Below are 14,711 nucleotides of genomic sequence, written 5' to 3' on the forward strand. Positions count from 1 at the left end.
ATGCTGATGCAAACCCTCACGCAGCAGAGGAACGACTGTGAGCAGGTGAGTCACAGACCTCAAACCTGGAGTAATTAAAGCAGAAGGTCTCCCAGGAAGACGCGGGGCACCTGCTCAGCAAGGGGAGCATCACGTCTTCTCTTTACGACACCCCCCCCAACCCAAGCAGTGCGAGGGATCGCACGCTGCCTCCCCTGCCAGCGAGCAGGAGGGGACAAGAGCGTGTGTGTCCCCGTGTGTCTGAGCGACGGGGGAATACTCAGCAGCGCTGCAGCCTTTGAGTGGCTCCAGCTGCCTCTGCCACCATACCCTTAGCGCCACTGAGACATCTTTGTTCCGTTTTAAATACTATTCATGCCACACAGGCTGCATCAACAGTCTGCAGCATCAATCTTCTAGTTGCCATTTTCTTTCCAGAATAAAGCTGCATCCAAGTCTCCAAGTATTTGTCCCATACATTCCCAGGTAAAGAACTTTCATCACAACTAGACATGAAGGTTTCCTGGCACACATTTGCAAAGCTGTTTCACAATGCCAGGCTTGACCTCTGTGTGGCCAGACACTGAGATTTTGCTTCAACCCAAGAATTTATTAGGACTTACATGAAAATATTCCTTCTTAACGTAGTACACATCGGTAGCATTTGAATACATATTTACAGATTTATTTGAACTTTTCTGAACTGCAATTCTACAACCGAGCAACATATCCATAAGTGTTTCATAAACTTTCAAACACTTACATATTTATACATATAGTTTTTGCATATATATATATAAAAAAATATTTTTGAGACTCAAGGACTGAGAATAGTCAAAAGGACATTATTGCTACATTTCCATATTTACAAAAACAATGCATAAACCCATTCAAAACACCAAGCCATTGCAAAATAAGTTTCAAAAATCCCCAAATTATAAAAATATAAATTTCAAGAACGAAAAAACCCAAACCTCTTTCAGCTAAGTGTCCGTAAAGTACCGAGACATCTATAATTATAACAGCTAGTTTGTCTACAGTTGCTCTGAAAGCCAACACGTTACGAAAGAGCTTTTATAGCATTAAACTGAAAACGCTCAACAACAAGGATGCATAAGAGTGCCTCCAAACAACTGGCTAACTTTGGAAAGGTGCAACAGCCTAAGGAAGTTCAGTGCAAATGGCTAATTTTTGACTTCACTCTGAAAGACAGATTCCTGTAACAATAAACCAAATGCACAGTCATAGAAGGAGCGTGGTATTCAACGTAACCCAAAATATACTACCAGTGTGTGTATTTACAATTACCTTGCATTTGGGCAGTTAGTTACGCGTTTAAATTGCATGTAAACTCAACCAAAATCCTGGTAAAGTATAAGTTACAGAGTGCTTAAGTGCAAATAAATAAGTACTCAGCTAGTACTCTGCCTCTGAAAAATGCTTTTCTCGATGCCTTTACTAATTTCTAGGGGACAGAAACAAAGGAAGAAAAGAATTAGCAGTTTCCAATGGGAAGAAAAGGGGTTAGAAGATACTTGAGCACAACCCTCGGCTCAACAGATACTGACCCCAAAGCTTCACGTCTGGCAAACACGACTGAAGGGATTCTTTCTTTTAGCCCATTTATAAACTCGGTGCTTCCCAGTTAGGCTCTTCTTCATGATGATCTCTGTGCGACGACAGAAAGATGAAACGACTCGGGGCGGGGGAAAATAGCCCTTTCCAGTTAGCACTATCCAAGCCTGCCTGTGGGAAAGATTCACCTGGGTAGGACAAGATAAAGAAAGGGCCCCCAGGAGAGAATTTTTTGCCTCTGCTCTCGCTTAGATAAGATGACTCGCTAAACGGCCTCTCCTCCAGACACACGGTTTACTGGAAGCAGCCCTCCTCCTCTATTTTGACAAACTTGGCAGGGCCCACCTATCTTTGGTGAACATTTTTGGATGTAACTATTAGCCAAACAAGCATCGAAGCCCCAGGGCTCCCAAGGCAGGGGGACGCGGGAGCGGTTCAGGCTCCGTGGTGGGGTGAGACCCAGCGATGGGCAGCTCCGTCCCTGGCAGGGAATGAGCCAGTGGGAAGTAGTGCATATACCCACGGAAACCTCAGGACCGGTCTGCAAGGCTGACAGCGTCGGTGGGAAGATCCATGCTCTCTTCTCCCCTCCTCTGGGTCAAACCCCAGAGCTCCCGGGAGGGTTTGCTGCTATGCAGACCAACTTTGGAAGGGTCTTGGTCCCTTCACCTCTCTTGCCCAGGGACATACCTCACCCTCGCTGGCTTCCAACCTACGATACCTGCCTGGGAAAGCTTCTCAGGCTTGGCTGGATGCAGAAAGGGGTTTGCAAAGCCATTAGCTTCATATTCATTTATTTCTTCAATTCAGCAAAACAAGATTAACTAGAAAATGACTGTACACTTTCCAAGCACAGACCCAGAGACGGATCACTGCAGATTTGGTTTGATATGTAGTCATCTTGTTCCGCACCCTGGCTCAGGATTTCTTTTGTTGGTTGCTTTTTTTTTTTTTTTCCTTCAGATCTGGCTCTCTACTGCAAATACACACAATATAGCAAAATATATACAGCTTCAGTTAACATTGCAATGATGCCTGTAACCGTGCTCAGCAGATTAAGTTTATGTGTAACAGTGTGTGGTAAAGGACAGCATTACAACAACGTTTCAGCTACACAGTGGTAGTAGTGAGTAAAAGTAAGAGAAATTATTGAAGTCATCCCTCTCTCGCCCCCTGCACAATACAAACAGCTAACATATCTGGGCTCCTCCTCTTCCAGATGCCACTCAAACATCTTCGCGTACCAGGAGAGGCTGAGTAGATGAAGCGCTGCTACCCACGGAGTTAATCCTCACCGAGTGATCTGGAGCGTTTCCTTGACTGGAAGGTGGAGTTGAAAAGTTCGCATAAACCTGCAGAAGCCAAAGAGCAGGGTCAATGCTGGGGTCCCTTCACGCGTAGTCGGAGAGCTCTCCTTTCCTCACCTTTTCCCACTGTGTACTACACACCAGCAGGGAAGGGATCCAACTCGGGTGTTTCTTTGTAAATCTAAAGACACTTTCAAAGGGTCTTGGGCTTAACTCCTCTTTTAAAGAGTCAAAGATCTCAATCTCAGTTATTTAAAACACCGCGGCCTCCAACTGCACACCAAATTTCAACTGAGCTTGAAAAAACACGGCTCAGGTTATTACTAAAACTCCCCCAGCAGCCTCACTAATATTTCCTTCGCATTCTTGCTTTTGTTTTAGTAATGCCTGCACCTGCCAAAAATACGCTACAGGATGCAATCGAACACCAGCAGCTTTCAGTTTCCTCTTCTCTCAAATTGTCAGGAAGCCATGTACTCGGTGCCCAAACGAGGCATCCAGAAGGTAAAAGGAAGCTTTATTTTTAAACTGGGTTTTAAACTTACTTTTTTAAAACCCAGTAACAACACAAAGTTATTGCCAGAGAAAATGCAAGTTTCTGATGTGCCTCCACTTTTTCTTTGGACTGTTTTGTCCTGTTACCCGCTCATAAAAAGCTTTTACTAGGGAATGGTCGAAAGAGCTGTGACTGCAGTGTGCCACGACATACCTCTGAGGTTCTATAAATAGAGCTACGGGAAGCAAATGAGAAGAGGCAGAAGACCACCAAAAGCTCAGCTCCTTCACCCAGAAAGCTTTTTTAATAAAAGCTAAGTATCCTTCACTTCTGAGAGCTTTCCCATTGGAATAGAATTGTTCAGTTTAAGATAAGATGAATTTATGCAGTACCATTGCATTTTATAACACCAAAATTGTTGTGCCAGGTCTATTTTGAGTGAGAATTGTCAACCGTGCAAAGAGCCTTCTCCAGCTGGTACCTGTTTCAGGCATGGGCTTAGGCACCTCCTGGGTGATGGCACAACAGAGCAGAAGCGAGTAGCCAAGGCATCATTCCTACCACCCAAACTTACAGAGCAAAGCTACATAAATAATACGGGAAAATTAATGAGTCGCCCAGAATCTTTTTGCTCCTCATGGCTCTAGTCTAATATCTTGCTTGAAATTGCTTCGACTCCAAAAAACTGATGATCCATAACTTACCCGGGGGGCGTTATCCGAAAGCTGCTGCTCTATCAGCTGTACGATTTGTTTAAATGTGGGCCTCTGTAAGGGATCGGCATCCCAGCAACTCTTCATTATGTCATACCTGCAAAAACACTGAAATTAAGTACTGCTGATGAGGAAATCCTGAGTTCTTATCTTGCCTCCCTTACTATTTGACAGAAAAGCGTGACCCGGTCTCACAGATTACCTTCTTCAAATGACTTTTAAGAATAGAAATAGTGCTGCTAACACCTGTGCTTGTGACAACAAAGGACTCGATACTAATGAGAGTCTCGGGAATTAGTTTGACAGCTTGCTAAGTGCCCATCCATTTACAAAACAGTGAAGTAGGGATGGCTCATAAAGAAGATCAGTAGCCAGTCCTCCTGCTGCCAGGAAGTACAGCACAAATGCAGATGCCGTGCAGTCTGGTGATCCAGCTCACTGACTGCTTTATCTGAATTAAAAACGTTTAATTATGTTCCGTGATCTGTCAATAATTTATTGACACGGAGCAGATGCCATGACAAAGTGATCAGATGGTACAAGGCACGAGTGTAGTTCATTGCTTGAAACAACACAGGCATGTGTTCTGGTAGTTAGATTACATTAATTATTTAATGCGTGAAAAGAACTTAAAAAAAAAAAAAAAAAGACAATGGAGCAGTGCAACGATGCCTAATGCAAGTCTGGAAGCTTCCCTCCCTTTGCAACATTGCTGATGCGTGATGATCAGAGGTGGTGGTCGCTCACTTACATTTCAGGAGGTGCACACTCAGGGCTGAACATCCTGTATCCCTCCTTGATCATTTTATAGAACTTGGAGTCCACGGGCATCCCAGGATACGGGCTGCTTCCTGTTGAGAGAGCACGTGAGCGACGTGATTCCTGCATCTGCTGTAAAACCAAGATGAAACTGAAATCCCCTGAAGTACAGAACTTGAAGGAGCTTACCTAAAGAAAAGAGCTCCCAAAGCAATATCCCGTAAGACCAGACATCACTCTCAAAGGTGTAGACGCAATTGAAAATACTTTCAGGTGCCATCCACTTCACAGGAAGACGAGCCTTTCCAGGGAAAAGGGAATAAATTAAGACAATGGACATAAGGCACACAAAATTTACAAGATAAAAGTAACCTTTTCTACTTCTTATGTGTTTTAAATACTCATTAAATCAAGAAATAGAAGTATCCAACCAAAAATGAGAATGTCAGTATTTTAGTCTCCGAGTGCTGCGTGGTTACAGATCCATCTTTCTGTGGGTCTACCAAACTCGTGCAGTTCTTTGCACTTTGATTTTCTGTATACTGTGTGATTCCTTCTGTCTTGTTTATAAGGGATGGCAGGAAGTCAGAGCAAAACAATATATATGACCATGGCATGGTTCCTTAGGCAAACGTGCACGTCTAATTCCGTGGACTGGCTACATAGGCACACGGATGAGATTCACATAGTCAAGATGCTTCAAGGCTTTAATCAACAGTTAAAACATCTGCTTTAGCTCCTTAGCATATCAGAAAAAAAAAAAAAAAGAAAATTCACATGAAAGAAATATATATTGACATTTTTCGTAAGTTTGTGTGGAGGCAGACATCCCTCGGGAATGCTAGTTGGGGCAGAGGAAAGGGCACAGAAAGCCTTTGGATTTGCTTCCACCTTCCTCTCCCTGCTTTGCCCTTTCCTTCTCTGACTGTAGGAGCCGGTCAGGCTTCTGTCCTCTAAGCATCTGTCCTGCTGTGGGAGAAACCAGACCTCTTCCTTTTAAGTGGTCTTGCAACGATGTGTCCAAAGATGGACTGGATGATCTCCAGAGGTCCCTTCCAACCCCTATCATTCTGTGATCCTGTGATATATTTCAAACATGCTACAGAGAAGATGTCTTGTAAGGAAAGGAGACCCAACAGAGAAGCAGGTAAACGGAAAGGAAAAGAAACAAGGTGGAGAAAAGGCAGAATTTGCTGTGGGCCAGCTCACCAGAGGGGCAACCGGAGCTGTTTATTTCCTGAACGAGACAGACAGCAAACACTCTTCCTGGCCAAGCCCCGAGCTGCTGTCAGCAGCGCTGCCTGCCGGCAGTGTCCATGGCGAGGGATGCCCCAGCATCTCCTGATCCGCTTTACGATCAGGCCAGATGCAACCAGCTGCCTCCTGCAGCCGCTGCTTCCACTGTCCCCAGGCAGCTGCAGCCTATCCTCCTCTGACCCTCTCAGGACACGTAAAATCCTATTGTCAGGCAACTCAGAAAACTTAAAGGGTAGCCTAAACATTTAAAAGTTCATGACTTACTGCCCACTTCCCTCCTAAGCTGTCAGCCTGCACTTCCTGCTCCCAGGAGCCTTGACTGATCAAGCAGCTCCTGAGCCTGAAAGCAGCTTTATTACACAAACGCCACTCAGTATTTTGCCAGGACAGCCATTCCTGAATTATTTCTGCTCCTGTTTTTCCCTAACTTCAACTTCTAGGCACCCAGTGGCTGGTACCAACATTGTTTTTGAAGACAATCAATAAACCCATCTCTCCCGTAGCCTAAAACAGGGATGCTGTAGGTACACGGGTGACAGCAAAGCAGCAGAGATATCTCAGATACCTAAGGTGCCATGGACTGATTGGGGTTCACCAAGCATGGCAAACCACTTCAGTGAGAGATGCTCAGGTGTGGCCCAGCTTGCCCAAAGCCTGGATGGGCAACCTTCGGTTTGTGTACTGTCAAGTCCCTAACGAAGGACCAGCCCCTGACCGTGGAGCTCTCAGTGGGGCTGAGGAAGAGGGCTGCCTTGCTGAACATGGATCTTCTTTGAAAAACGGTGCAAGTGAAAACAAGTGTACTCTGAAGGCAGCGGACGGCTGCACGTATCTGGTGCAGACTTCCAACGTTAATCCAGGCAGCGCAAATCAGTTTAAGAACCCCATGCCTGTATTTCGTAGCACACTTCTCCAGCTGAACCACCGACAGACTCAATTTTCTTTTGTAGTAGGGCTCCTTTTACTGCACTAGCACTTTAAAGGGGACTTCGAGTACTGCCAAGGTAATCTGCATCACTTCAAAGTGCCTTTGTACCCCTGCAGAGGTCTAGTACGTACCAGCGTAATCGGTACTCTTCTACATAGGAGGTTTTAAACTTTTCTCATCAAAATATAGTGTCTTGTTCCAACCCTCTTACAGGCTTTGAACTTCAGCTGCAAGTCAAAGCTGGTTTTGTAACCCATATGAGCTTAAAATCTGTATATGGAATCAGACAAAACCTCCCACTCTGCCCTAATCAATGAATTCACAATTCAGAACCCAGTTTCTGTTGTCTGAGTGACGCCGTATAGCAAAGAACAGGATGCAAACCCCTGATTATTTAGATATTTTTAAAATAAACTACTTCAGTAATGGACAAATACAGCAACGCCCAGGGAAAAAGTTTCAAACCAATTATATTTAGGATCGGACCACCACAATATTCCAATGGCAAAACTTGCAATTGCTCACAGAGCTGTAACCTTTAGTACGTTCAGATATAAGAGAAAGACTGGGCGTCATATTGGTGCAGCAAAAACATCTCATCCGCTACAACATACATTCAGATACCAGCACGTCTTTTCCAGTATAACAACATGTATATACCAAGGGTTTGGTATCTAGATGTACACATCTACATCAGGAATTGCCCCTCCTCATGTTCCTGACCAGCACGGACACATACCAGAATTGGGAAATCTAGATTTCCATCTAAGAAAGACTGTTCTTTGCATGTCAAAACAACAGGAACTCCCCTAACTTAAAACAGGTGGATAAAGTATCATATATACTTACGTTTCCTTTGACCACATAATTTGAGTCATTCCTTATATCTCTTGCCAGGCCAAAGTCACAGATTTTTGTTATTCGACCATGAGTTAGAAGAATATTTCTTGCGGCCAGATCCCTATGAATGCACTAAATAACAAACAGACAAACAAACAAAGCTATTCATAATATCCTTAACAGACTGTTGCTTGCTTACGTGTTTACTTAGCTATATAACTTACTGCATTATGCATTTTATGGCAAGTTGAAAGTCATAATGAAGCCATGTGCTAATAAGCTTACTCAGATGATTAAACATTCTGGTGGAGTATCTTTACTCTCATGACATTGATACACATGGTTAAGGTTTTCTATACATTTATTTTAGAAAAGAGCACTTGCAGTCACTTTGAATTTTCTACTGTTTCATGTTTGCAGCTAAAGTTTAATGTACTTTTTCGCTGATTTTTTTATCAAAAACATCGCTGGCTTGTTTCCTAACACAGAACAAATAAGGGGAAAATGTGGTTCGTTTCTAAAGTAATTCCAGTCTTCTATTAAATGACTATTGTAGTTGAAGGAAAAGCGCTGAAAAGCGGAAAATAGGGAAAATTATGGTAACAACTTCAAAGCACACAAATCCGGAAATGGAATCCCATTTCAGAAATACTCCTCTGGAAGACCTGAATTATTAGAGTACCTAGGAGAGCTTTAGAAGCATTTGAAAATACTGGGAAGTTTCACATGCCAGTGTCTCTCAATGACGAGTCATGCATTCAGTGACCCAGCTAGCTTGTATTCCAGTTTTCGCTTGCGAAGTGTGTGCAGGTGTTTGTCACTGCAGCTCCAGAAGGGTGCCCGAGTTTCCCAGCAGCTGTCTTTCTTTCTGTGCAACTGCGGAGAGCGGAGGGTAGTTCTCTAATAAAATGATCTCTTTTTCCATCTGGAAAGGAGAGTCTTAAGCTCCTGCGTTACTGATGGTATAGAGTACGCAGGCCGCAGCTGTCTAAAAAATAGCTGAAGATGGTTCAGGTTTTCTTTTTTCCTTGAAATACAAAACTTTAGGAATTCCCTACCAAAAAATGAGTTAAAATATCAGGAGTTATGCAAATCAAACTCAGAACATAACTGCAGGTTGCATAAGCAACTTAATCTCTGTCCCTTCCGCATGCTTACAGGAGGAACTATTTCTAATGACAGTTACCGTCTCAGGGGACTCTCATTCACCTCCTGGTCCAACATATTCTGCACTTTCCATGCGTAAAGTGCGAGAGCACAATTGCCCCGAATCAGTGAAGTGAAGGAATGGCCAAGCATCTGGCATGTCTCTGCCTTGTCCCTCCAGGATCGGTGCAGTTTGCATTGAATAAAGACTTTGTCCATTGGAGGAAGCCCTGTCTTGTGATTAAGGCACCGTGTGCTTAACAAGGGAATTATCCCCCCAGGACAGGCTCCCATCAGGACTCCCGCACAGAGGCACTTTTATATCTCTGAGCCTTGATACACAAGCAAGTTGCAGAAGAGCTGCTGATCAGCGCCGACCCTCCTTCCCTGAGGATGTGAGGCAATCTGAAGCATCTTATCCATCAGCCCACATTCCCCTGCATTTACTACCTGGAGCTACCAGCATCTATGTACACAACGACCGGAGAGGACCAAGCACAGTAATGTGTTAGCGCAGTGCAGCTTAATTCTGGGATAAAGCCGTTAATTCTGCACTGCCAAGGCGATACTGCACGCTACTTCCCACCCTCATGGCGAGGTTATTGCCTTTGCTACTCAATGCCACGGTGTCTGATCGTATTAATGGAAAGCCTGCAAAGAAAACGGTCACTGGGAATGATGCATAGTGAATCCCGGGGCTATTCTATAGGAAAATAAAAAGAAATAAAGAATATGTGCGCTAAGCACGGGGCATACTGAATAGCGAAGGATGCAGGAGCCTGGTGAAAACTATTAAAATCTGTAATATAATGTGTTTGCCTGTCAAGACTGGTTTGAAGCTGTTGATGGATGAAAAAATAAACTACAGGGTTTGGAAGGAGGAGCAGTGAGGGGAGAAGACAAGTGTAAGAGCAAATATTAACGTGGACTTCTTCTGGAGCAGAATTAGAGCCACATTTCCCACTGTTAACACAGGATCCCAAGATTACCTTATTTTCCTTAAATTGCCTAAGTTTTTGTGCTTTATCCAAGGTGCATCTGTACAAGCCTATCTCTACATTAGTTACAATGTTTACATGTTACATGGCATTTTTCTAATAAAATGTGAGAACAACCATAGGAAGATCATAATTATGCTGCGCTGAAGACTTCTATTCATTATAAATCCCTTTCTGTTATGCAATACCTCTCCTATGAAACCCCGAGAAATGTCTATTATGCTCAGGGTACCAACGAAGATCATTTGTGGGTCTCCAGGCTGATTTTGTCTTTCCAGAAAATTAAAAAACAAGACGCATCCTGTGCGTTAAGCCATACTGCTAAAAGAAAAAGAAGCATGTGATGTGATACAGCTCCCCTGTTTAAGGCAGTATTCTGCATGAGAGAACTAGCAAGTGCAGCGTTGTTTAAAACTCATGCGAATAGACGGCTTTGCAGCTATCTTCATACTGTTATTTAGTTTGAAAACTCTCCAGCAGTGGCACAGAAAATAAATCTTAAACTCTCGAGTTTTAACTGCTTTTTGAAGGTGTCCACATGTTGAGGTTCTGGCTCTTTCCTGAATTCCGTTTAATTCACAGACACCAGAGAGGACTGAAGAAATAACTCCTCGGGGTTCCTATGGGTTTCACCGCCTCCAAAGCCATCGGGAGTTCTCATGGAATGACCTGGATGCTCCAGGAAACAAAGGAAGGGCTGAAGATCAAACCCGAAAAGAGGCACCACCCAAGCTAGGCAGGGTTCAGCTGTGCCTGCCGCCTCCCAGCACACGACATTATTCATCAGAGCAGCCCCGGGGTGCAGCAAACAGACTTCGCTGCACTTCCTCGCCTCCGTCTCTTCTCTTGACATTTCTATGACTAGTTTCTGTTCAAGAACAAGGCCACTGACTCTACTACTAGCCTGAACTGTGGATACACAGTACCACTGCTTCACGTTGACTACCGTGCACCCTATATTCTGTTTTATGGGCTATAAACCAACACTTTTGGCCAATGAGGACAGTACAGAACTCCAACGTTAGCCAAAGCTTCAGGTACAAGGAGCATACCAGTTTGCAGTGCTTGTTGAAAAGAACATGGAAGTATTTCAGCATTTAAACATGCAGATCACGTTAAAACACTGAAAGTGATGCCAAAGGAAATCAGAAATCTACTGATGCTGTCCAGCTCCCACCAATTCTTAACTTACGTTTTTGGAGGCAAGGAAGCTCATGCCCTTTGCCACCTGGTACGAAAAGCTTAGTAGATCTTCGACATCTAGAGCAAGCTCATCATCTTCCAACATAGAAAGGGTAACATCCTGATCGGTGTAGGATCCTGTGCAATATAAACAAGAACAGCTTTTGAGTGGACCAGGTATAATCATTTAGAAACACATTTGCCTTACGTTAAACAAAATAGTGACCTTACCAAGTACCAGACTAGAGCCACATAAATATCCCACTGCCAAAAAGGAAAAAATAATCCTGATACCCCATTTAAGTGCGAGGAAAAAAGACATATCAGTCTTTCTTAAGCCTTCTCATATAACTTCATGGGCTCTAATTCTCCCCATCCATGAGAGAAAAGTACGATAAAACTGAAAAAAACCCATGAAGCCCTCCTTCACTCCCACCAGCAAACAGAATTCCTTGTCACTCACCAGACTTCACTGGTCGTTTTTTATCAGCTTTTGGTGGGACTGCGTATGACACTCCTGGTTTCATGTCCATGTACTCATTGGCAACATCGCTGTAGAGGCAGCAGATGAAATAAAACATCATTTAGCGAAAAAGGTCTCGGAAACCATCCAAACAAAAAGCCAAGGTTACGGCAACCCTCTGAATATAACGCTTTACAAACCATCAATGGAAACTCATGGGTGCGCAAAAAAGATGAGGAAAGGCCTGTTCGTAAAGAGAGGTTTGTCAGTACAGCCAACCAAAGGTCTCAAAATCCGGAGTTTGGCTCAGGTGAGCAAACAAAACCTTTCATACTTATATTGTTTATACAGACTTCATTCTCTATAAATTAACATCCAGATGTTTCACAGGACCTGCTAGTGCTTCCTTCTTCTGCTTAGGCCAACTTCTACCAGAATATTTCAGCAACTCAAGTGGTAATTGAAATGCAGAAGACAAATGGTAAAAGATGTTAAATTCAGAGATTCCCAAGTTCCAAAGGGGATTCGTATATGTTTTGAAGAATCAGCCGAGGCTTGGGACAGCCATCTGCTACATTTTTTAAGTTTAAGTTTTCTTATTGCTATATATAATTCAAATGTACAGACTTTCATACTATACGGTTTATAAATATACAGTTAGGCACCTTCCGAAATGATGGATGTACTTTGGCATTTTTCACTTCTTTGCCATTAGAACTCATATACACAGCCCTTCCGTAGCCTGAAATATCTGTTTACTTTATGAACAAGAAATGCAGCCACGGAGCTAACATGGAAAGGAGTAATGAGAGCACCAATAGCTTCAGTCACCACTACAAACACATCTGACACATTTAGCGGCTGCAACTTCACAGTAAATACTAATATGGGTTGTGGTGCCCAGCGACAGGATGAGGGGCAACGGGCACAAACTGGAACGCAGGAAACTCCATCTCAACATGAGGAGGAACTTCTTTACCCTGAGGGTGGCAGAGCCCTGGCACAGGCTGCCCAGAGAGGTGGTGGAGTCTCTGTCTCTGGAGACATTCCAAACCCGCCTGGACGCGTTCCTGTGCAACCTGCTCTGTGTGACCCTGCTCTGGCAGGGGGTTGGACTAGATGATCTCCAGAGGTCCCTTCCAACCCTATGGTTCTGTGATTCTGTGAGAATTTGGTAAATACTCCGCCATTAATACCTCATTTTACAATACGTGCTCAAGCAGTGAGATTCCTGCACTGAAAAGAGGGCACACCTCCAATGGCAAATCACAGCTTTGTGTTCATCACCTCAGTGGTCCCAACATCTCTGCAGCATCACCAGCCATCCACATATTACCACTGCACAAACAGCTTCACCAGCGTTACGTTTTGCTGGGACAAAGGACTTTACCACTTCCTAAGGGTCTGCCTGGTTCTTTTGTGTCTGCCAACACCAAGTAATGGGCCCACTGGGGCAATAAACAGACTAAAAATAAAAATGGGCAGGTACTGTAACAGCCACTCTGCTTTGGCAAGTTGTGTCTTTGCGAAGGGAAGGAGCAAGCAGGAAATCTGCTTGGAAACGTACCTGGAAAAAGCTCTGGGCTGGTATCTAAAACAGAGCGGTTAAAAATATACAGATGAAGGAACTGAAAAAAACCAAAGTACACGAGCAATCCCAGAATCGTGACACGGGTCGTGTCATCACAAAATCTAGCGAGCTATCGGCGGCAGCCTGCCACTGACACAGTAAGGGGCTGGTTTGGTTTTCTACGAACTAATTTCTGAAGGCAGGAACTTGGGAGGGCTCAGACTATTAACACCCCAACACTGGGGGAATTGTCATTCAAGCTGCTGAAGGAGCACTGCCAACGTTCAACGGGAACGATAAACACAAATACGTATGAAAATCGGAGCCAAGGAGTTGCACGAAATAACTACAGGAAATTTGATAAAGAAGGAAAACAGAGAGTGTACGTATGCAATCAATCGCGCTCTGTTAGAATAAACCACCCTACTGTCCAAATCGCCTCTTTAATTAAATTGTTTCCTCGCACAGCAAAGAATCTTCAAAGCCTACTGCATGAAAGGTTTCTCCACGTCTCTTATCCCTAATAAACTCTGGTATCTGCTCCTTCCCACTCTTCTAAAAACTCATTTCATCAGGTCATACTTACGCCGCGGGCTCTGCCTGATGCAAAAGGTTCTCGTAAACGGCTGTTTCTGCATGTTCTTCATGTTTCGGACAAATAAATGAATCCCGTTTCCGTCTCAGAAAATTTAAAAGATCACCATAGCAGCAATATTCTGTAATGACCAGAGTGGGACCTGTAGATGTACGTGAGGTTTAGAAAGCAGGTGAGTATTGTTTTTCAAGCAGAAAACCACACATAAAGATAGCATTCAGCCGAGGACACAGGCTGGGCTATTAAAAATCACACTGCCTGGTGCTGTCTAGACTTGAAAAGTTATAGACAAGTAACCCAGCATCTTCCCTTTCACAGATCAGCAGCTACGGCCCAGCGAAAGCTGTGTCGCTCCCAATTAATTTCCCCCCCGTCAATAGCATTGCATTGTACAAAAATTAAACAAATAAGTCTTTTTCTCTTTCTTCATGTGATAACGTTTTCTGGCCAGACACATCTGTGTGATTTTGCTCACTTCCTGAAGGAAGTTATTTGTTCCAAACGTTAGAGTAATTCAAGCTTCAAACATTAATCCTTTTGATTCACTTCTGTTTACAGTAGAGCTTCACACTCCTTCAGTAATGTTTTGGAAATGATGTAGAGTGTTATATTCTGCAGTATAATAGGAAAAATCATTCAAACAGAACAGCCTGCTGTGACAGAAAACTACATTGCACAAGGTCTTAGAATATTAAAATGAAATCGGAAAGGAGAATCAAGTCATCTCCAGCACGGATGTTTATAGATCAAATATATGTTTTCTGAGTGAATGACTCCAGCTATGGCCCTTGAATATGTAATTGCACCGCGTGTTATTTCATCTGTAAGGTTATTCTCCACCACCGCTTCCTAACCTCGCTCGCTTATTTCCATTTTTCTGCAGTTAAAAATTATAGCTTTCCT

General features: G+C 43.6%; 1 protein-coding gene across 2 annotated transcripts in view; it reads right to left on the reverse strand.

The window, feature by feature from the left end:
• Positions 1-642: 642 nt before the first annotated feature.
• Positions 643-14,711, reverse strand: part of KIT (KIT proto-oncogene, receptor tyrosine kinase) — a 58,703-nt gene continuing 44,634 nt past the window's right edge. For both annotated transcript variants that reach the window (XM_054202580.1, XM_054202582.1), the window contains exons 14-21: positions 13,800-13,950; positions 11,644-11,732; positions 11,191-11,318; positions 7,864-7,986; positions 5,019-5,130; positions 4,822-4,921; positions 4,062-4,167; positions 643-2,906 (exon numbers count right to left, since the gene is read on the reverse strand). In XM_054202580.1, coding sequence (XP_054058555.1) covers positions 2,781-2,906; positions 4,062-4,167; positions 4,822-4,921; positions 5,019-5,130; positions 7,864-7,986; positions 11,191-11,318; positions 11,644-11,732; positions 13,800-13,950 — 935 coding nt within the window. In that variant the 3' untranslated portion in view covers positions 643-2,780. The remainder of the gene's footprint in view (positions 2,907-4,061; positions 4,168-4,821; positions 4,922-5,018; positions 5,131-7,863; positions 7,987-11,190; positions 11,319-11,643; positions 11,733-13,799; positions 13,951-14,711) is intronic.

This window comes from Rissa tridactyla, chromosome 5 (genome assembly GCF_028500815.1).
Source record: "Rissa tridactyla isolate bRisTri1 chromosome 5, bRisTri1.patW.cur.20221130, whole genome shotgun sequence".
Classification (NCBI taxonomy): domain Eukaryota; kingdom Metazoa; phylum Chordata; class Aves; order Charadriiformes; family Laridae; genus Rissa; species Rissa tridactyla.